General features: G+C 50.4%; 1 protein-coding gene across 1 annotated transcript in view; it reads right to left on the bottom strand.

The window, feature by feature from the left end:
• SULF2 (sulfatase 2) overlaps nucleotides 1-23,048 on the bottom strand; it is a 112,075-nt gene that overhangs the window by 46,928 nt on the left and 42,099 nt on the right. The window contains 1 exon segment of the mRNA XM_032419870.1: nucleotides 19,083-19,322. Coding sequence (XP_032275761.1) covers nucleotides 19,083-19,322 — 240 coding nt within the window.

Genomic DNA, 23,048 nt, shown 5'->3' with positions numbered 1-23,048 from the left:
TTACAGTGTCTGCAGACGAGAATGCTGGGTGTCAGCGGAGGTGGCCGAGAGGTCACCCCAGAGCCTGTGCGCAGAGCACACCCAACGTGCGTCGGGCCAACGGGGGTGAGTGCTCCCCAGGGGACATTGGGAGCCATGTCTGGAGGCATTTCTGGTTGTCCCAACTAGCGGAGAGGGTGCTGGGGCCTCTAGTGGGTGGAGGCCAGGGATGTGCTAATCAGCCTCCAGGGCCCAGGGCGGCCCCCACCGCAGAGCAGGACCCGACTCCACAGTGGCAAGTAGTGCCTAGGCTGAGAACCCCAGTGATGCAGAGGGGGTGCGGTGAGGCTTGGTTTCCGGGCTCAGAGGGCCAGGTTTGAGCCCTGTCTCCTTGGGTAAGTGAGCACCCCTCCCTAAGCCTCGGTGACTTCATCTATAAAATGGGAACAGCAACAAATGAGATCATGTCTGGCCCAGAGTAAGCACTCCAAAAAAAGGAGCTGTGAGAGTTCTCAAAATATAACCTGCTTCCTTTTTTGGGGCGGGGTGGGGGTGGGGGTGGGGGATGAAAATGCAGTTCTCCGGAGAAATGAAAACGGGCGCTAGAAACCAGCTGTGATGCTGCCTTGGCAAGTCACAAGGCCCCTCCGAGACTCCAGTGATGAGCCTGGGGAAGGCTGCTGATATGGCACAGAGGGATCAGCTGGGCACGACACTCATCTGTGAGCAATGACAGCCTGGCTGCGGAGCTGAGCCAATGACAATAAACAACGCTTCCCAGGGCGATTCGGAAAGGTCAGTGAAAAATGAAGTAGAACCTTCTGGAAAGTCCATCTTTCCTGGAAGAAACCACTCCATTTCACATGCCAGGAGTTTGGGAAAGCAAAAAGGGGTCTTTGCTCTTTGTGACATCTTCTAAATTCCAGTTGTCCGTGGGCCTCTTTCCCACGTTTTGTCATCTTTAGGTATTGTTTGCACGGTCACAAACTTCCTGTTTTCCCTCAGGTCAATTCATTTGGTGCCAAGCAGGCGTTTCGAACTGGACCCTTGCTCGGTCCCCTCAACCTGCTTCTCTCCCAACATTCCGGTCAATGCCAGTTACTCAGGCCACACACCCGGGGGGGTCTTCAGCTCCTCTGTGCCCACTCACACCCACTGACGGTCTGTCATGGTGGCTCTACCTTCAGAAGGGACTCAGGACTGAGCGCTTCCCACATGTCCCTGTGACCGGCTGCGTCCCAGCCACCACCTTCCTACGGGGGCCTTGCTGGAACCTCCTCCTTGGTCTTGCGCTACAGTAGCCAGAAACAATCTGCTAAACCACAGATCTGATAAAGCCACAGTTCTGCTCAAAACCCTGTGATGGCTCTACATCAGACCCCAAGTAAAACCCAGAGTCCTTGGCCTACCCCCTCCCTGACCTCGTCTCCCTCACTTTGCCTCGGTCCATTCTGCTCCAGCCGCAGTGGCCTCTTCCCGTCTTCCCAAGGCTTGAAGCTCATTTCTGCCTCAGGGCCTTTGCTCTTGCTGTTCCCTCTGCAGGACCATCTTCCTCAGACCCCGGCATGGATCACTTCCTCACCTTTTCCAGGCATTTGCTTGAATACTACCTTACTGGGTTACATTCCCAACCATCCTGTTCAAATGAACTCTCCCTACCCTGGTGCTCTCTCTTCTCACTGTTTCTGCACGGTATTTCTCACCATCTGACTAATTTATTTGTCTTTTGGGTTTTATCACCTGCCTGCCCCACGAGAACATCAGCTCCTTGAGGTCAGAGCTTTCTGTACTCCTTGTTCCTGCCTGTGTCCCTGTATCTAGAACAGAACTTGGGAAGCAGGGAGGCCTCAACAGACATTTGTGGTGTGAATGAGGGAATGACTGAATCTCCGAATACCCAGGTTCTGGGGGGCCTGTGGGGATCAGGTCCCACTGAGGGAAGAGCATTCTCGTTGCCCATTACATGGGGTACATCATCTTTGAGTGGAGAAGCAGGGAGAATTGTTACATTATTGTCTTTCTATTTGATTTCGTGACATCAGTTTGAATCTGGATCTACTTAATCCACACGGGGCATGACTTCACCGCGGGGTGCTCTGCAAACCTGAAGGGCCCAAGGCCAGTGTCACTTAACAACGTTCTGGTACCTAAGTCCCTTTAGATTCTTAATGATTCCTGAGGACCCCAAATAGATTTATTTATGTCGGTTTTATCTAGCGATAGCTACCATGTCAGAAAACAGAGAAATTTAAAACACATTAATTCATTTAAAAATAGTAACAATAAACCTCCTTGTTAGTGTGTATTTTTAAAAATGCTAAATAGATTTTCCCCAAACAAAATAAAATCAGTGAGAAGAGCTGTACTGCTTTCCGTGTTTGCCAATCTCTCTAATGTCCGGTTTAATAGAAGGCAGCCGGATTCACGGATCTACTCCTGCGTTCAGCCTGGTGAGCTATGTTGTTTTGGTTATGTTTCAAGAAAAATGGCCTTTTGAAATAACTGTGGGTGCGTTACACAGCCTCAGAAAACACTATACCCTTGAAGCCAATAAGGGTGAAGGGCAAATCCTGTCTCAGTATTATCGTGAAGAGAGTTCTGGGTCCAAGGCTCTTGGGGCCCACTTTGAGAACTGCTAGTTTGGAGGGTAATGATGTTCCCCAACAACCCAATGAGATAGACACGCCTTTTGTCTCCATTTTACAGTTGGAGGAACTGAGGCATGGAGAGGTGAAGTCCCTTTGTGCCCAGCGTCCCACAGTGGCCGGTGAGTGGCAGGGTTGAGACCCGAACCCAGGGGGCCATCTCCACCCCCTACCTCGCCCCGCCTCCCAGCAGGATGCCACCCCCAGTCCCTGCAGATGGAAGTGCCTCCTGTCGGCCACAGTCGGGGAGGCGGGGACACTCGTGAGGGAGAAAGGAAATAGCAAGTGGGCTGCTCAACAGCTAAAGGCAGGGGCAAGGACAGTCGGACCTCGTGATCCCACAGACCCTGCTCCTCCATAGGCTCCAACTACCCTCCAGAGTGCTTCCTGCTGGAAGCCCAGGTGGAACAGAGATTCCACACTGAGGTCATTCCCCACGCTCCATGCTCCAAGATTTATCTGCCTGTGGACTGTTGAGGGAAGGCCACTCCCAGAGCCCAAGCCCCTCGCCTTTCTCAGAATGCTAGCGTGGGAACACAGGCAGGAACCAGACATCACCTCGGTCACTCTGTCCAGACGTGTAGGAGGGGTTCAAGGGTGTTTTTGTCTTGGGAGGTAGTTGGGTGTGAGGCTGAGCATGGGCTCTGGAGCTGACAGCCCCGGTTTAAATCTAGCTATTCCCATCTACCAGCTCAGTTTTCCCAACTGTAAAATGGGGATAATAATATGCCTGCCTGACACAGGTGCTGGGGAGAGTTCAATGAGGAAACACAGGGAAAGTGCCCCCCAAATGCTGGTCACTGTTTGTATTATAACATTATTTACCAGGATGTTATGTATTCATTCATTCATTCATGCATGCATGCATGCATTCACTCATTCAGTAAACACTTAGAAGACTACTGCTTATTTGCCAGGCATGGTTCTAGGTACTAGGGACACAACTGAACAAAACAGAATAAATTAACAAACAACTAAAACCACACCCTCATGGAGTTACGTTCCAGGATTGAGGACAGTCTGAAGCAGGGAAACAGGACCCCTGGAGGCTGTCACAGTAGTTCAGGAGAGAGGCTGGGATGGTTCTAAGCAGGTGGGGGCAGAGGGCTGGGTTGGTTTTCAGGCTATTTTTGGAGTTGGAACTGCCATGGTTTGCGGATGGATTAGATGCAGCGTGGAAAAGAAGTGAGAGAAGTCAAGGACAATTTCAAGGTTTCTGTCCTGAGCAACAAGGACATCCGCCCATCATTGAGGAAGGGGGCACCAGGGGAGGGGCGGTTTCTGTGGTGGGGGTGACAAAGAACTCGAGGTCACACACATTAACCGTGAGGTTCCCGTTAGCTGGGCAGACGAGGTGGAGACGGAGTGGGCAGCCTGGAGATATGCATTCAGGTTCAAGGGCAAGGTCTGGGCTGGGAGGAGAAATGTGGGGTCGTCAGCATTTCGGTGGCATTTGGATCTGTGGAACTCCACGAGATCACCCAGGGAAGGGGTTCTAAATCTATAGATCCCTGAATGGGGATGGGAAAACGCCATCTGTATTGATTTTCATGACCCCCTTACTAGTATCTCCTTCCATAATGAAAGAAGGCAACAAATCAGAATAACAGGACTACCTGTGCCTCTGTCACCAACAGAAATCACAGGTGTTTTCCTATCATGCTACAGGTGACCAGACATCTCGAGATATCACTGAAGTCAGTACTACTACGAAATCATGCGAGTTATCAGACCCATCAGTTATCCCCCCAAAAACCACGACATCACGTCATTTAAAGCGTGAAGAAGCATACCCATCACAGGTTATAAAGTATTTTGATACCACTGGCTTCTTTTGTAATCCCGTGTGTTTCCTTCTTTGCATTTAATTTGAGCGTATTCTGAAAAGGATCTACACAAATGCCAAGGGGGACACGTGGCTCTCAAAGAGGTAAAATCCCCAGGGAGGGAAAGAGTATTGCTAGAGAAGAGGGCCCTGGGCTCCCGAGGAAGGGGTCAGGATGATGGGCCACCAGCCTAGCAGATGGAAAGGGGCTGCAGGTGGGCTAGGAGGAGGACCCAGCAGGAAGCCAGACGTAGGAAGCATTTCCAGGAGTTTGGCGGGATCAGCTCAGCTCCTGCTGCTAAGGATGATGATGGTTCCTTCTCCAGGATGAGCGAGCATGCTGACCACAGTCCCCACCAGGCATTATAGCTTTTGAAGCGCAGCTCAGCTTCTGCCTGGCCCAATGCTTTGAGCCCTAGAGCTGGTTGGGCTCAATTATTTCCCGGTCACTAGTTTATGTAAGAAGGGGCACATGTGCTATGATTCCATGCCTGCAACCTTCCCTCTGCTCTGGAGTACATCAGCTCCCTTTCTTCCTCCTCCCCTGGGAGAGTGCGTACATAATTTACAACCAGGCCCACAAACTCAAACGGGAGTCAGGTGCTCCAGTAAAGTGAATGGAACGGACCGAGGATAAGAGGAGAGGTGCGCAGAGAATGGCGATTCTAGCCATGCCTGTGAAGTCTCAGAATCTGCTGTGTCACCCCAGTGCCCCCGTGCTGCTTCTCCACAGAAGCAGAATGACTAGCTGGGTCCAAGGCTAGCAGAATGGAGGTGACATTCTCAGCCTCCCTCACCGCGGGAAGCGGCCATGACCGACTTTTGGAGGAGATGTAGGTGGGTGGAAGTGGTGTGAGTTCTGGTAATGCGCCTACAGAAAGTGGGGGGTGCCTCCCCCTGGATCTTCGACTTCCTGCTGGCTGGCTGTGGACGCGGTGAGCCATTCTGGACACGGGCAGCCCCTCAGGATGGTGGGGCAACATCACAGAAGGACCCTGGGCACCAACACCAGGCCTGCCAGATCAGCCCTAGGCTGTTAGTGCCCAAACTGTCAAAGGAGAGAAAAATAAGCACTCTAAACCACTGCTCTCTGGGGACTGAAACACCTTTAGCTGTACCTATATTCTAGCAAATACTGGGGGGAGCTGTGACACAAATCCAGCTGGCGACTGCCATCTAGGAGGGGACAGCAAGCCTTTTTCTGCCAATGGTCAGACTATAAGTAGTTTCGCTCTGCAGCCATGTGGTCTCTGTTGCGATTATTCCACTCTGTCTGCCACAGCAGAGCATAAGCAGCTGTAGACAATACGTGAACGAAAAAGCTGTGTTCTAATAAAACTTTATTTATAAAAACAGAAAACAAATTTCTTTGGGCTGCAGTCTACTGACTCCTACTGTCCAAGAATGTTGCTAATATTTGGCAAGTTCATTTTTTTTTTTTTTTTTTTTGAGAGGCAGAGTGCACACGAGTGTGTGGGGGAGGAGCAGAGAGAGAGCGAGGGAGGGGGAGGAGCCCAACTCAGGGCTCGATCTCATGACCCTGAGATCATGACCTGAGCCGAAATCAAGAGTCAGATGCTTAACTGACTGAGCCACCTAGGCGCCCCCCAACCTCCTCTTTTAAAGCAAAGTTTGGAACCTGAACTTTTGGTGAAGTTTCCAGATTTTAAACAACACCTTATAATTCAAACAGAACGTATTTGGGGTTAAAGGTGAACTCGGGCTGTTGGCTGCTATTTTGCAAGACCCACATGTGGTCCCAAGGGGTGCAGAATAGAGGCTGAACTGGTCCCGGCCAAGGTTCAATCTCACCGCCGCTGCCCACAGGAGGGGCCTGGGTTGTGAGACCTTCACCATCCATCCTTTGGCTTTGGGGGCTCCTGATCTGGGCAGGGGAAAACAATGCCACTAACTTTCTGGGGGTGGAGCTGGGGTCTCCTGAGGTACACGAGATAAATGAGAAGGAAATGCTTTTGCAAACTCCAGAGCACTATAAATATTAGATGCAAAATGCCACAGGACTGAAGTCTTTGTTTTTTTGGCAGACAAATTGGCTGGGGAAGCAGGGCTGGGAAGAAAGGCATTAAATAAACCCTGAGCCCCAAAGCTCTTAGGGCTGGGGCATTTCTGATATTCTGTAACTGGATCCTTTTAACTTTGGGCTGCTTGCAAGGTTACAACATGAGCCTCTTTCTTCTGCTTTTGAAAAGACACCAAATGCAAATTGCTGCACAAAGTGATAAATCAATGCCGTGAAAGTTTGGGAAGCCAGAGATGGGATCTTGCTGAACTGAGAACTGTGGGAAAGCAAACGAGGAAGGTGGGGGCATAATTACACGCGAAGGAGGCATCTTATGCTGGAAGCAGAGAGAGAGTTGGGAGAAATGTCCTCCCCCCACTTGCCCCTTGATGGGGGGAAAGCTGGATTTGGGTTTCTATAGTAGACATCTGCTTTATTTTTCTGCCCAGCATCCATTCTCCTGTCTTTTGGTAACTGTGCCTTCTGAGGTACCTATTCAAGTGAGACCGTTTCTGGCTCCCGGTTCCTGGGCTAGGCACCTGACCTGGGGTTTGCCAATCATGGTGTCTCCCTTCCCCTGGCCTCTGGGGTTGGCCAGTCAGGGTGTCCCCCCTCCCCTGGCCTCTGGGGTTGGCCAATCAGGGTGTCCCCCGTCCCCTGGCCTCTGTGATTGGGTAAGGGAGGGGCATATGACCCTTGCTGAGCCAATGAAAGCCTCCCCTGAGACTTTTGCTGGAGCACTGGGAATAGGCTCTCTCTTTCAGCCAGGGTCACTACGCCGGTGGGGTGGGACCTGTGAAGGCCATCTTAACGTCACAAAGCAGAATCTTCCTAAGCATAAAGCTAACCCAAATGAAAGAAAATCCAAGAAGCTGAAAGACGGGTTCTGGTGACAATGTTTGAGTGCTGGGACTCAGCTACATTTGCCTGGACTAATTGCAATTATATTTCTGAATGCTGGAAAAGGGAGACAGTAATCCAAATTCCATTTTGTTCTCATTTTCTGCTTACTTCAAGCCTAAGGCCGAAGAGTCATCTGTTCATTCAAATCTTTATTGGGTACCCAATACCTGCCTGGCACTGTTCTTGGACAGGAGGATACAGCAGTGAACACAATAAATTCAAAACACCTGACATAATTTCAAGGGGATGATAATAATAAATAAATTCAAAACACCTGACATAATTTCAAGGGGATGATAAATCCTACAAAGGACATAGAGCAGGGTATCATGGTAGAGAGTGACAGGGGTTGGGGAGGGCTAATTCATGCAGGGAGGTCAGGGAAGCAGCAGGGATGTTAGAGACAGAAGGTGAACGGTGACAAGAAACAAGCTGTGTGAGCAGTGCTCTAGGCAGATGCAACCACAAGTGCAAAGGTCCTGGGGCAAGTGTGAACTTGGAATGTTTGAGGAACAGCAAAGAGGCCAGGCAGTCTGAGTGTTGTCAGAGAGGAAGAGAGGTAGGAGATGTGCACAGAGAGGGGAGCTGAGCAAGGCCTTGGCAGCTCTAGCAAGGAGCTGAGTTTATTCTAAGGGCATCGGGCAGCCAGTGGAGGGTCTTGTGCAAGGGGTGACACGATTAGAATGGCATTTTTCAAAGCTTCCTCTTGGTGCCGGGTGCGGAGGAGGAATGGCTAATCACTGGGGAGAGGCAGGGACGAGCAAATAACCAGAGTGAAGGCCTAGGGTTGCTCCTGCCTGTTTGCGGCAAGCTCACTGCTACTGAGGAAGGCTGAGCTGTCACAGTGTTGAGGTGTGGAGGGCGGGCTGCTTGGGCCTCGAATTACAGGCTGCCCTTGGCCCCCCACTCCTTGGGAGGGTCACGCACCTCCAGCCAAGGAAGTTGGGGCCCATCCAAGCCCTGGAAACTTGATGAGCTGGGCACGGCGGGCTTCCCTACAGCACTGGTGACAAGTTTTATCGCTGCTGAGTCAGCATCAGGAAGGGCGGTATTTGAAAATCTTTCTGCCCCTTTTAAAGCATGGTTTTGGCCAGGAGGATAGAAGGGGGGGGGGGGTGGGGGGGGGGGGTGGGGAGAAAACCCACAACAGACTCTTAGAACAAGGCCTGGGGAGACTGTCAATCATTGGATATTTAATTATCACCTTGGAGGAAGGTGACACTAAGCTGATGCTTTGAAGAGGAGCTCCCAGTGCCATGAGGCTGATGTCCATTTCTATGACAAATATTTTGTAACACTCCCTTATTTTCCTGAAAGAAAACTGCAGGTGACAAAAACTACCTAGGCACATTTTTATTTCCCCCCAAAAATCAATACAACGCCGTTAATTACAGCCTGCAAGAAGAATAAAAGGAAGGCAATTTATAACAAAGAAAAATTTCCGTATGAACTTTTGAGCCCATCCATCAAGGAGACGCGATGGAGTCGTCAGGTGGCACCTAGATACGGATTCAGAGGCCTGTGAGAGACCGATGCAGGCCGGGTGGGCCCGCGGCACTCGCTAGCCAAGTGCTTCTGGTGGCCCTGCCCTCAGTGCTGAGACTTTCAGGAATGTGGGATAACTCCTGGAAAAGCTTTGCATTCAAGTATGATATTCCTTCCATTTACTGACCACTCACATTCCTGGAAAATTCAGAGGATCCTAAAACTGTGCAGAATACCTCCGGTGGTTATGCATAAAAAGGACTTAGGATCAAGGCTCAGATCACAATACATGTAAAAGAATCCATTCATATAATGATCTGGTGGAAGACTCGGAAGCCGCATAGAACAAAAGGGAATTTGGGAGCCCCATCGGGCTCTCCCTCGCACAACAGGCCACAGAAGGTCCCTGGTTCCCGCCCCTCGGACTCCAAGCAGCATCCCCAACTTTGACAACCACCAGAAACATTTTCACAGATTTTGGCCCCTAGGGGGCAGTGTGTTCCCTTGGGAACCACCGGTTTAAAAAAAAGTTTGTAAGCAGTGGCCTGTGGGCTGAATCCATCCCACAGGTGTGTTTGCTTTGGGTCTGCCTGCTGTTTTTATTTATTTATTTTTTAAAGTAGAGCAAACAGTCTGCATCTGAAATCTGGACAATTTGACATAAAAATCTGGGTGCCACACTTCTGACAAATGGGAAGATCTGGCACCTCTGGGCCCGTCTATCATCCAATGGGCACCTCTGCCTGGGCTCTGTGGCGCTGCCCCCTTCCCCGCCTGGCCCCTCCAGGCGCTAGGGTTTGGTTTCTCTGGGCAGAAAACGGCTCACGCAGGCATGGTGGAGAGCGGACTCCTCTGTGGCCTTGGGAGGGCTGACACAGAGGGGCGCCCCGTTCCCCTTCCTTTGCTGAAAGCTCTCTCCCCATGACGGCACAGATGTGTTCTGCTGGAAGTGACCTGCTGGCTACGGGGCGGGATGTGCCAGGTGCTCAGAGAAGGAGGACCTGGCCGTGGACAGGTGGGACCCACAAGCCCCAGGTTGGAGCCCTCCTGGGTAGCTGCCCCATGCTCCTGAAACCCTGACCCGTGGCCCAGCCTCAGGGCGGCCTGGGAAGGAACCAGATCATGGAGCTCGGGCCTCAGGGGAAATACCGCAGGAAGAAGGAGGGGATGCACCCACCTAATGTGAGGATTAAGGAAGACGAATCGTGTAAAGCGCCTGGCACGGTAAGGGCTTGATAGGCACAGCTTGCATTTTAAAAATTACTGTTGTCATTCTTTTTATCTTCTGAAAGGTCTGTGTCCCCCTCTCCAAAATTTTGCTTGAATTACACTCTACCCCAAGGCCGTCGAAGAGGACTTTTTGTGACGACAGAAAACATTCTATATCTGCACCATCCACTCAGGCACTCACATGTGCCCAATGGGCACTCGAAACGTGCCTAAGATGACTAAAAAACCGAATTTTTTTTAATTTTAAGATTTTATGTATTTATTTCACACAGAGAGAGATAGCGAGAGCAGGAATACAAGCAGGGGGAGTGGGAGAGGGAGAAGCAGACTTCCCGCCGAGCAGGGAGCCCGATGTGGGGCTCAATCCCAGGACCCTGGGATCATGACTTGAGCCGAAGGCAGACGCTTAACGACTGAGCCACCCAGGCGCCCCTAAAAAATCGAATTTTTATTTTGACGTAATGAACTTAAAGTTAGTTCCCAGTGACCAGTGGCCGTGCTGGGCCCAGCAGCTCTAGTGTAGACCCTTCTAGAATGTTCAGGGGAGTTGCAGTTCACACCAGGGAGAGACTGCAAAAGGTCACATTTAGCCTGAAAACTCCCTCAAACCCTTGGAGACCTGTAGGCAGGCTTTACACATCCACCCAACATAGCATCCTGCTTCTCACTTTTATTTGACTTCCGCGATTATTTTAATGCCCACCAAAGTTAGCGACTCCCTGAGTGAAATAAAAGTTAGAGACCCTGCGAGAGGATCCATAGCAAGTTGCCCATGGGCTGGGCGGCCACCACGCGCCATGCTTAGGACCACAGTGGACGGCGAAGGGGGAGGCAGCAGGTTTTTCTGAGAGTCCTGGGTTGTCTGCAGGGTTTGCTCGTTTAATGCAAGATTATGCAGTTTTAATGGAGGTTCATGTGTCACTGCGGGGATTAAATCAGGTGGTCTGCATGAAAGAACCCAGCTGAGGTGGGTTGACTTGCGTCCCCCAAAATATACGTTCAAGTTCTAACTCCGGGTACATGGGAACGTAACTTTATTTGGAAATAGGGCCTTTGTAGATGTCATCAAGTTAAGACGAGGTCATACGAATTAGGGCGGGGCCTCATCCAGTGACTGCTGTCCTTAGAAGAAGAGGGGAATTTGGACACGGACACGCACAGGAGAAGGCTGTGTGCAGAGAGAGAGGGACCCTCGGGGAGGCAGAGCTGGGAGCAGTGCAGCCGCAAGCCAAGGAACAGCAAAGATTTCCAGCAACCCCCAGTAGCCGGAGGAGACAAGGAAGGATCCTCCCCAAGAGCCGTCAGCGGGAGTGTGGCCCCTGCTGACACTGGATTTGGGGCTTCTGGCCTCCAGAACGGTGAGAGAATATAATTCTGTTGTTTGAAGCCACCCAGTTTGTGGGGCTTTGTTACAACGGCCGCAGGAAACCCTTACACCAGCTACCAGCTGCCGAGTTGGGGACGGAGAGGGTCTCCGCTGGAGTGTCGCCCGGGGGCAGAGAGGAATCTCCACCCATCAGCCTCACACCCAGCTTCTGAAAAGTTGGGAAGCAGGACCACCTGCTTCCTGTCTTTCCAAGTGGCCCCTTTCTCTTCCAGCCCCAGGGAGCCCCCCTCCCAGATGTGTGGGCACTGGTCACATGACCCTCAAGGGTGGGGTCATAGCAAAGGCACTGGGTAACTTATACGCATATGTTGTAACTCCACTGCACAGATGGGGAAACTGAGGCCGGAGGGGGCCAGGTCTCAGCTCAAGGTTACAAAGGAGTTAGAAGCAGAACCAAGTTCTCTAGACTCCTGCACCAGTGTTTTACTTGTTTTGAAACTTAAAGATCTTGGAGAAAGGAAGTCCCCCATGAAATCTGAGTTTAAAGAAATTCAGCTTGAAGATGAACGTGGACGTGACACACGTGTCCCTCTTAAGGACACCCTGGGCCAGCCTGGGCCCTGGAGGGCTGCCTGACTCCTGTCAGCATTCCGAAGGTGGGTCTACTTTGCGGGGCGAGTGAACACGCTCTGTGGTCACACCCCCAGGCCGGAGAGAGGGGGCAGCTGGACAAGGGAAGAAGGGAGCTGTGTGTGCACACGTGTGTGTGCTCACTTGAGGGGAGGGGAAGGGAGCGGGGAGCACAAACAGGAGAGAGGCCAAGCACAGAGAAGGCTGCCATTGTGAAGGCGGGACAGCTGCACCAGGGGCCCCCGAGGAGGCGCCCACAGGAAGAATCCAAGTCCTTTCTTCTGTGTGTGCAGAAGGGCCCAGAAGAAAGGAGGAGGGGCCGAGATGTTGGGGGTGGGGAGAAGCGAGCCGGAGAGAAGAGAGGGGTATAGAGAGATGGGGAGGGTGGTGGTGGGGGCTGCTGGCTCCGGACAACACGCAGACTCATCTGCTCGTCCTGCCATGACTCCCCGAGCGCCAAAGACGGGGCGCGCCCTCTTGCAGGCACGGGGGTGCGGAGGGCACGGCTGTCCCCCCTTCCATGGAGCGGGCGTCTCAGAAGGGAGGCGACCAGCGAGAGCAGTGGCAGAGCCCATGTTAGTGCTGGAGAGGGCCAGAGAGCCGGGCTGAGCAGGAGCCAGGCCAGGGAGTCCTGAAGGGGCGGACGGGGACATCCCTTAGCTTGGGAGGCTGGACAACAAATATACAGATAGATGTTAAGCGGTGACAAGAGCTCTTTAGGAAAATAAAGCAGGGTGAGGGGATAAAGAGGGGACAGGAACCCTCTTTTGGATGCACTAGTCAAGGAAGGCTTCTCTGAGGAGGCGATAATTAAACAAAGATCTGAGGGAAGTGAGTGAACGGGCCATGTAGATATGTAGGGAAGAAGTTTCTAGAAAAGGAAAGAATAAGCGCAAAGTCCCTTGAGGGGGCGCCGGGTGGACTGTTTGAGAAACAGGAAGGAGTAGAGCAACGGAGGGGGAGGACAGGAGGTGAGGTGGTCAGGAGGTGAGGGGCAGGGGGGCGGATCATCAGGACCCCGAGGTGACTGTGGGGGGCCCACGGGGGCGCTGCAGGCAGAGGAGAGACAGGATCCCTTGGGCCACTGAGGCGGGAACGGAGCGCAGCGGGTGAGGACAGGAGCGGCATGCAGGGAGAGGGCTGTGCCATGCGGGCGAGACATGGTGGCAGCTCCAGGAAGGGTGGTGGCGGGTGAGCTCTGGAATATCCCGAAGAGAGAGCTGGCGGGGGTTTGCTGATGACTAGATGTGGCGTGACAGCAAGGAAGAAAAGCAGGGACGACACGAATGTTCCGGAATCCTGGAGCTGCCAGGGGAGACCATGGGACATGTTCGGGGAGGGGGACGCGATCAGGAGGCCGCTTCGCACACGTCAGGTTTGAAATGCCAGGCGCGGGTCCAAGGGGAGATGGTAAGTAGGCGGCTGGAGGCCGGGGTTCAGGTTCATTGTGGGGTTCAGGGCAAGAGGATAAAGGCAGATCAAACAGAGTGGTGGAAAGAGGGAGGGGTGAGGATTCTTCCACAAAAAAAACCAGAGGAAGGCACCTGAGCACCAATCCTCACATCTGCGCAGTCCTACACACGCACGCACGCAGTGAGTCTTGCCAGGGATGCCACCATGCCCAGGGCCGCCTTCCTGGCCTCTTGTGCGAGAGGCAGCAGGTTGCCCCAGCCTCACCAATGCCTCATGTGCTCTGCCAGGGCCGGCATCATGGCCCAGAGCCCCTGCCCCCCAAGTGAGGGCGGCCGCCCAAGGGGGACAGCCAAGTAGTGCAGAGCCTCAGCTGACCTCCCTCCCCAGCTTTGTGTGAGCAGAAGAGTGAGAATAATTGGGGTGCTCAAGGCCAAATTTCCAAACAGCTCCAACTGGGGGCCCTGATGTAGCCTGGGCTTGTAGTGAGAGGCCTCCCCCCCACCCCCGGTGCATTCTAGAACATGATGAGGGAGGGGCTGAAAGCTCACCACCAGCGCCCACATCCCTACAAAAGTCTGTACCAGATGGCAGAAGCTGGGCACGGAGACCACCTCAGAACTGCCAGGCTCAGATGGCAGCGTGGAACGAGAAAAGCGTCACCCCAACGAGAAGACAATGGGCACTTCTGTCTAATTGGCCAGCAAGCGCCGGAAAAGGTGTCCTCCCCCACCCTGCCCCCCCCCGCAAAGCAGTGTAGTGGAAATCTGTGATTGCCACCTCAGTATGTTTTCCTTCCTCCTCATTCCCACAGTCCTTGATTTCCGCTTTGCTGGAAGTCACCAAATTGCTCGTGGGCAGTGGAGGTGCCCACGTGCGTTCCCACTGCTAATGTGTGGGACTCGGTTTCCCCGCATCCCCACCAACCTTTGGTGTGACGGAGCCTCTGCGTATTTGCTATGGCCACTGTTGCCTTCATTTGCATTTTGCTGATTACCAGAGGGATTGAGCACGTGCTGCCAATTTTAATCCATGTGCACAACTTATTTTCACCATCCAAGCTGATCTATGGCAACATTCCTGGGAACACGGCTCTGGGGTGGGCCGTGCGACGCTATGCTCCTTGTGTAAATCATCACCATCGTCAGGGCTAACACTGCTTAAGGGCTTACTGTGTGTCACTGTTCTAACATTTCATCCCCACAAAACCCTAGGAGCTAAGTAACACTCTTATCCTTCCTCGAGGTAACCAAGACTAAGAAGTTAAATAACGTATCCAAATTCACTCAGTTAGAAAGTGGTGGAATCAGGATTTGAACCTAGGCAGAGTCCCTGCTCTTAACCGCTTTGCAAAGAGCTGGGAGGAATCTCATTGCCAGAACACTACAGAACTTTGACCCATGGGTATGCAACGCGAGTGAGCACACTCAGGCAGCTGACATGTGCTAAAAGTTGACTGAGTACCTTTTGTAGAAACTGAGGATGCAATTCATCCCTTTCAGGGTGTTTATAGTTGAGATCCCAGTCCCTGGAGACAGAGGAAGCCAACATACAGAAATACCCAAGAACAAACTGGTATTTATCCTTCTTCTACTTTGCATGTCTCACTTCGTCCTTTGTCCGTCTCTACTGCAAGCATGGGGTAGCAGAAAGTAAGATGTTTGCCAAATGAAAACGCCAATCTTGTAAAAGATGCCAGGTTTTGTAAAATTAATTAAAGGGATGCTGGAGGATAGCTCGAAGCACACGCAAATCCATTGACAAACAATATTCTGATCCATGAGGTAACTGAAGAAGAGGCCGCTGGAAAGGATGAGGAGATAGTAAGTACTTCATGGGGGTAAGATTCAGAAGTCAGAGGAGTTAGAGAGGCCCTTGGGAAAACTGACCAAATCCCAAATGCTTCTGCGAAAATGACCTGTTATGATTTTGCTGTGCAAACTGCAGGTTCAGTAAAGGACATCACATTGTGTTATTGCTTCAATTTGTTGGACAAGTCACACCCCCCCACCCCAACTATCCCTTCACCAACCCATTTGCTTAAAGAATCAACCCATTAGTCACCATCACAACATAACATTTGTTGCTATGAGATACGACATCAAATAAGGTAATTTTCAAAATTTTGTAGTTTTTTTTTTCCAAGATAAAAGGCCCAACTAAACGCACTAAAAGCATTATTTACATGAAATGTTGGCCCACAGTTGGTCCACTGAAGGAACGTTTTTCTGGTTTCAGTCTTGCACAGTTCAGGCTGATCTCTTGTAGTCAAAAGGGGGTCACACACACAAGTGGTTGTGAACTGTTACTATAGTTTGATAATCTTCCCTCAGTATCCGCTGTCGTCTTCTCCTACAGAAAGGAATTTCTAGCTGGGAAAATGGTCACCCAGAGTGGAGACTGCATTTCTTAGGTTCCTCTGCAGTCACATGTGCTCATGTTACTCATTTTTCGCCAATGAGATACAAGGAGAAATGGAAAGCAGCTGAATCTCTGATCAATTTAGTAACACCTAAACAGATAAAGCAAAGGCTAATAGACCTAAAGAGAGAGACAGATGACAATACAATGATAGTAGGGGACTTTAATACACCACTTTCATCAACGGATAGATCATTTAGGCAGATAATCGTAAGAAAACATTGGCCTTAAATGACACGGTAGACCAGATGAACTTAACATTTACAGAACATTCCATTCCCAAGCAACAGAACACACATTCTTCCCAAGTGCACATGGAACATTCTCCAGGACAGATCATATGTGGGACCACAAAACAAGTCTTAACACATTTGAGAAAACTGAAATCATATCAGACATATTTTCCAACCACAATGTATGAAACTAGAAATCAATCACAAGAAGAAAACTGGAAAATTCACAAATATGGGGAGAATCAACAACATGCTACTAAAACAACCACTGGGCCAAACAAGAAATCAAGAGAAATTTTAAGAAAATACCCCGAGACAAATGAAAATGGAAAGAAAACATCCCAAAGTGTATGGGATGCAGCAAAAGCAGTTCTAAGAGGGAAGTTCATTGTGATAAACGTTTACATCAGGAGACAAGAAAAATCTCAAATAAACCACCTAACTTTACACCTCAAGGAACTAGGAAAAGAAGAACAAAGCCCAAAGTTAGTAGAAGGGAGAAAATAACAAAGATTATAATAAAAATAAATGAAATAGAGACTAAAACAACAGAGAAGATCCATGAGGCTAAGAGCTGGTTCTTTGAAAAGATCCACCAAATTGACAAATCTTTAGCTAGACTCACCAAGAAAGAGAAAGGACTCAAATAAAACCAGAAATGAGAGGTGTTATACAGAAATACAAAGGATCATGAGACTACTATGAGGAATTATGCACCTACAAATTAGACAGCCTAGAAGAAATGGATAAATTCCTAGAAAGATACAACTTACCAAGACTGAATCATGAGCAATTAGAAAATGAATAGATCATTTACTAATAAGAAGATTGAGCCAGTAATCTAAAACCTCCCAAAAAACAAAAGTCCAGGACCAGAGGGCTTCACCGGTATGTTCTAACAAACATTTAAAGAAGAATTAAGGGTGCCTGGGTGGCTCAGTTGGTTAAGCATCTGCCTTTGGCTTGGGTTGTGATCTCAGGGTCCTGGGATCGAGTACTGCATTGGGCTCCCTGCCCAGCAAGGAGTCTGCTTCTCCTTCTCCCTCTGCCTGCCGCTCCCCCCTGCTCGTGCTCTCTCTCTCTCAAATAAATAAACAAAATCTTAAAAAAAAAAAATAAAGAAGAATTAATATCAATCCTTCTCAAATTCCTCCAAAAACAGAAGAGGAGAAAACACTGTTAGACTCATTCTATGATACCATAACCAGACAAGGACACCACAAGAAAAGGAAATTATAGGCCAATATCCCTGATGAACAGAGATGCAAAAACCCTCAACAAAATATGAGCAAACTGAATTCAACAATACAATAAGAGGATTATATCCCATGATCAGGTGGGATTTACTCAAGGGATGCTAGAAGGGTTTACCATATGCAAGTTGATCTATGTGATATACCACATGAAGAAAATGAAGGATAAAAACCATACGAGCATCTCAACAGATGCAGAAAAAAACATTTGACAAAATCCAACATCTATTTATGATAAAAACTCTCAACAAAGTGGGTACCCTCAACATACTAGAGGCCCTATAAGACAAGCCCACAGCTAACATCACACTCAACAGCGAAAAACTGAAATCCTTTCCTCTAAGATCAGATCTGAAGTTTTCTACACAGGCCTTCTGGTCAGATGTTCTAAAGGCGGAGTGTGAGCTACATTCTGCCTTCAGACAGCCTTTGTTTGGCCCCTACGGTACATTTTTAAAAAAATTGAGTTCGGCAACTTTTTTTTTTTAAATATCAGCAGATTTCAGCTAAAAATTCGGTGAGAAATATTTGAAAGTTGGTACCACTGAACACAAAACAAATGGCTATAATTATCTGGACCTGAGTGGCGGACGCCCCTTCCAATAGGAGCCCTCTGGTCTGCTGCAGGACCTCTGTCCCGATTCTTCTATTTATATCCAGGTCCCCACAACTACCTGGGAGTGTACCTGTGGTAAATTCTGACACCTGCGGTTTTCTGCAGAGACCCAGGAACCAACAGGCTTATGTGTATAGGATCGAGGCCTTCCTGGTTCTCTCCGAGGAGAAGCCCCCCCAGTCTGGAAGGCTGCTTCATCTCTGAACTGAGCTGAGGGAGACGTCGATCCTTCCCTCCTGTCACTCCCACCAAACAAGCCCCTTGTCCCTCGGACACAACTTCCCCGGGGTAGCAGTATCTCAGGCACGATGTCTGATTTCACGACTGCCTTGGTTCCTTACCCAAGGTGGGGAGTATTCACTTCTTAACAATTCAATTTAATTGGGTTTGGAGGATTTTGCGTGGCACTAGAGATAAGTGTTTTCACTGTGTCTTTGCCCCAGGCCTGGCGGGTGAGCCTTGGGAACTGACCAAGGTACCTCCCGCAAGACAGACAGGAAGCCCCACTAGCTCTGTGTCCACCCCCCCACTCCCGCCCTCCCGGAATAGCACACCGCCGCACTGACCACAGGAGAGATGGAGCGTGCTGGGTAGTGCAGACAGCCAAGCGTAGACAAACCGTCCATGTCAACTCCCGGGCCAGTCTGCAGAGTGGCCACACAGTCCCACATATGCTTCTCTCCATTTTCCACACCAATTTTCATCCCCACCCCCACCCCAATGTTCTGGAACCTTCTTCCATACTGAGGGTCTGAAGTCAACAAATCAGTCCCCAACATAACCCACGGTGAATGCAAATTGTGCATAAGTACTTCCAGCCTCTCTCTCTATTATAGTTCATATTTTAAATGGACTGATTTTTTTAAAAAAATTCAAATTCCTTTGAAAAGGTCAGTTTCTTTCACTACTATAGGCAAATCATTTTGCATTTTTTCTAATGCATAAATGCACAACTTTTATATTAAAATGAAGTTGTCCGTGGGCTACCTAAGATCATCTAAAATCCCGGCAGGATAGGGACCCCGTGCTGGCGTGAGGCCAGGGCACCTGGCACCCTTTCTGATGCTCCCTGCCCGCCCGCCCACGACCTCCTGGCTCCCTGTACCTGTCCGGTAGCCCGTGCTGTTGAGGTAGACGGCGAAGGTGCGGCTCTCGTGCTGTGCCTGCCAGGAGGGCGAGGAGCAGTTCTCGTTGTTGGTGTAGGTGTTGTGGTTGTGGACGTACTTCCCGGTGAGGATGGAGGAGCGCGAGGGGCAGCACATGGGCGTGGTCACGAAGGCGTTGATGAAGTGCGCCCCGCCCTGCTCCATGATGCGCCGCGTCTTGTTCATCACCTGCATGGAACCTGCAAGCAGGAGCCAAGGTGAGGTGCGGCAGGCCAGCTCCTAACCCGTGCCCCAGGGGGCCACAGGACAACAGTGGTTCTCAACAGGGTGGCACCCCCATCCCTGGGGAGATTACATTTTGGAAATCTCTGGGGACATATGGGGGGCACCACTGTCACATGTGGGCAGGGGCCAACAAGGAATATCTGTGCAAGAAATTTCCTGGGTCTGCAGTCCCACTGGGTGGTCATGGGGAGCGGGAAAATACCTGTTTGTAAATGATCCAAGCCTAGAGTGGAACTTTGTTTTACGTAGAAACAGAACATCTTTTTTGCAGGATATTAATGTACAGTGTATTCCCCCCACCTTTTTTTTTTTTTTTTTGGAAAGCAACCACTATGTAAACCAAGGGAAGATTCTACTCTGTTTTGTTTGGAACTTTCCCAAGCATTGTTCACTTTTACTGGAATCCGGTCATGCCAGCTCACTGGGCTCACCCTCTCCCTGCACACTCCTCGGCCGAAAGCTCTCTGCTTCTTTGTCCACATCGTCCTTCTACTTTGGAATCCATTTCCCACCTCTCCCCAGATTCAACCCACCAGCCAAGGCACACCTCTTCTAGTGATCACTCTGGCTTCTGATTCCTTGAGCTGTTACTATGCATGCAGCATATGTTTTTAGGACTTAATTATATACCACCAGGTATTGTGGCTTCATTCATGCCTTTTCTTGTTTCTCAATGAAGCTGTAGCAGTGAAATTCACTTAGGAAGGAAAGGAAACTACCGTGTTCTAGAAGCCGTACTGTGCACAGGTGCTTTCATGGTCACTGCCCTGCTGAGGGCCCCACGAGAGCAAAGACTATGTGCCTTGCTCGGTACTCAATCCTCAATGCCCCCATGGTGTGGAAACACAGTTGGCACTTAGTAAATGTTTGCAGAGTGGATGCGTAATACTATGGCTGGTATCTGAATATTTAGTAGGTTTAGAGAAATATTCAATGGAAATCATTTTCCTCTTCCTTTCTGTGGCCACCCTCAGTTGCTTTCATTTTTCCTTAAAGTTCTTAGGGTCTGTCATGGCTTGAGTGATGCAAAGCCTTCCTCCCTTCCCCCACATGTCCACGTCATAACCCTCAGAACCTGAGAATGTGACCTTACTTGGAAAAAGGGTCTTTGTAGATGTAGTTAAGGATCTTGGGGTGAGATTGTTCTGGATTACTTGGGTGGGCCCTAAATCCAATGACAGGTGTTTTGTAAGAGACGGAAGGGAGAAGACCCACAGACACGAAGGGGACGGTCATGTGAGGACAGAGGCAGAGGTTGGAGAGAAGGGCCTCCAGGAGCTGGAAGAGCAAGGGAGTCTCCTCTAAAGCCCCCCTGCCCTTTTTTCTTAAGATTTTATTTATTTATTTAATTGACAGAGAGAGAGAGACAGCGAGAGAGGGAACACAAGCAGGGTGACTGGAAGAGGGAGAAGCAGGCCTCCCGCCGAGCAGGGAGCCCGATGCGGGGCTCCATCCCAGGACCCTGGGATCATGACCTGAGCCGAAGGCAGTTGCTTAACCGACTGAGCCACCCAGGTGCCCCTCCTCTAAAGCCTTTTGAGGAACCATAACCCTGTCAACACCTTAATTCTGGACTTCTGGGTTCTAGAACTATGAGAGAGTAAACCAATACAGGGCCTACCAGGCATTTGAAGTTTTTGCTGGAGAGCTGCCGATCCCAATCACCAACAGCCCCTTAGAGATGCAATGACGACTGATCAGACCCACCTCAACCCTCTGTCCCTACCAGAGAAGAATGAAAAGGAGATTTATAGGGCTCTTTTTATCCCATCTTTCTGCCAAATAGGGACGGAAACAGAGTTAGAACTTCCCTGAGGCAAATATAGATCATATCTCCTCACTGTTTAAAACCACTGGATAGCTTCCCATGGCACTCAGAAGAAAAACTGAATTCCTTACCATGGTCTAAGACTCTTCCAGACTTGCCCTTGCTGCCAACCCACCTCCTGTGTTCCTTTGACCTCATCTCTCCCCTCCCCCTTGCTCACCGGGCTACACCGGCCTCCTCATGGTTTCTCAAATACTCCAATCTCATCCTTGCCCCAGGATCTTTGCACTTGCTATTGCTTCTGCCTGGGACTCTTCCTGAGACTCTGCTTTGCTAGCTTGTCCCATTATTAGATCTCAACCCAAGGTCACCTCCTCAGCAAGGCCTGGCTGGCCTCCCTGTCTGAAGGAGCCTCCACTGTTTACTCCCTCTCACACCAGTGTATGTTTCTTCTTGACATTTATCTCCTTCTGAAATGGTCTCCTTTACTGATTCATTTGTTTATGATCTACTTTCCCTGGACTGAGAGTTCGGTGACTCAGGGCGCTGTCCAACGCCCCCCCGGGGAATATGCAATCGGTGCTCTATAAAAACTCAGAGTGATGGAAGGAAACACAGCAAAGCCTGCCCTTTCCAGCCCAGCACTGGAGGTGGTTTTATAAGGGACGTCCTCCTGGAACCAGGTGTGTTCCCTGAGCCTCTCGGCTAAGGCTGCCAGCAGTGGGTGGAGGAAAGAACCAGCTTTGTGTTATGAACGGAACAGGAATCATCAGGCCTTGGAACTGTGTGAACGTCTCTCCTCAAGGTCACACACCCTTGCAAGAAGCCCCAGGGGACCCAGCTGTAACTGTAGGCAATTACAGGGTTTCTACCAGGTATGACACCTCCCTCTGGAGGGGACAGATGAGGTGGGCTTTCTGAGGCCTGCCTCGACCATCTGGTGCTCATGCGCTGGAGCCTGCAGAGGGAGCAGGGCACGGTCTCAGGGTCCGGCGGAGCCGTGGGATGCCACCGGCCTTGGGCCCTGCCTGGGGAAGTAGCAGGATTGCAGGCAGGCCTTCTGCTTGCCCATCAGTTCTTTCTACCTTGAATTCTTACCGCAAACAGATATCAAGGTCATGCCGCTGAGGCCCCAGGCTTGAACACTAGCCACATTCCCACCTCACGGCCTTTGCCTGAGCCGGGCCCTCTGCCTGGAGGACTCCCTCCTAACCTCCCTCAGGTTATGGAGCAAACATCAAATATCTGAGTGGCCTTCCCTGGCTCAGAATGGACACTGCTACTCTTGCTTCCGGCACCCACCACACCCCTCCCCTCCCACTTCTCCCCACAGCACCTCCTGCCCTCGGACACCACTTCTAGTTCACCTCTTTGCATGCTGCCCATTGCCCCTGCTGGCTCGGCCACACGGGGGCAGGGATCTGGGCCTACTCTGTTCACTGTTATATCCCCCAGCCTAGAACAGTGCCTGGCACACAGCACGTGCTCAGTAAATATCTGCTAAATTCACAAAACAGGATCTTCCTCTTTAGGTTTCTATATAACTCAAGAGCCCCAGCTGGTTTGTGTTCACGGTGCTTTTTGTGCGGTGGATTTGGAAAATCTGACTTGAAATAGCATTCGATGGATCCCGTGTTCTCCAGTTTGCCACACTCCCCAGCGTGCCCTGTAGTCTTGCACCCATTTTTGCCCATTCGTGTTATCTGCCAGGTCCCTGAAGGCCTTGCTTTGGCAACCTCTTAATATAATTTCGTTGATGAGACAGGTCCAACCTCTTCCTGGGGCAGAGGGCAATGTTATATGCCAATAATAATCATAATTATTAACAGTAGTGGGTCTGGTTGGCTGCAGGCTTGCTCTATGCACCATGCTGGCATGTGTCAAGCATCATTTTACTGAATCCCCTCAACAG

This window comes from Phoca vitulina, unplaced genomic scaffold (genome assembly GCF_004348235.1).
Source record: "Phoca vitulina isolate PV1807 unplaced genomic scaffold, GSC_HSeal_1.0 scaffold22, whole genome shotgun sequence".
Taxonomy (NCBI): Eukaryota; Metazoa; Chordata; class Mammalia; order Carnivora; family Phocidae; genus Phoca; species Phoca vitulina.
This window is presented reverse-complemented; position numbering and strand designations above follow the sequence as displayed.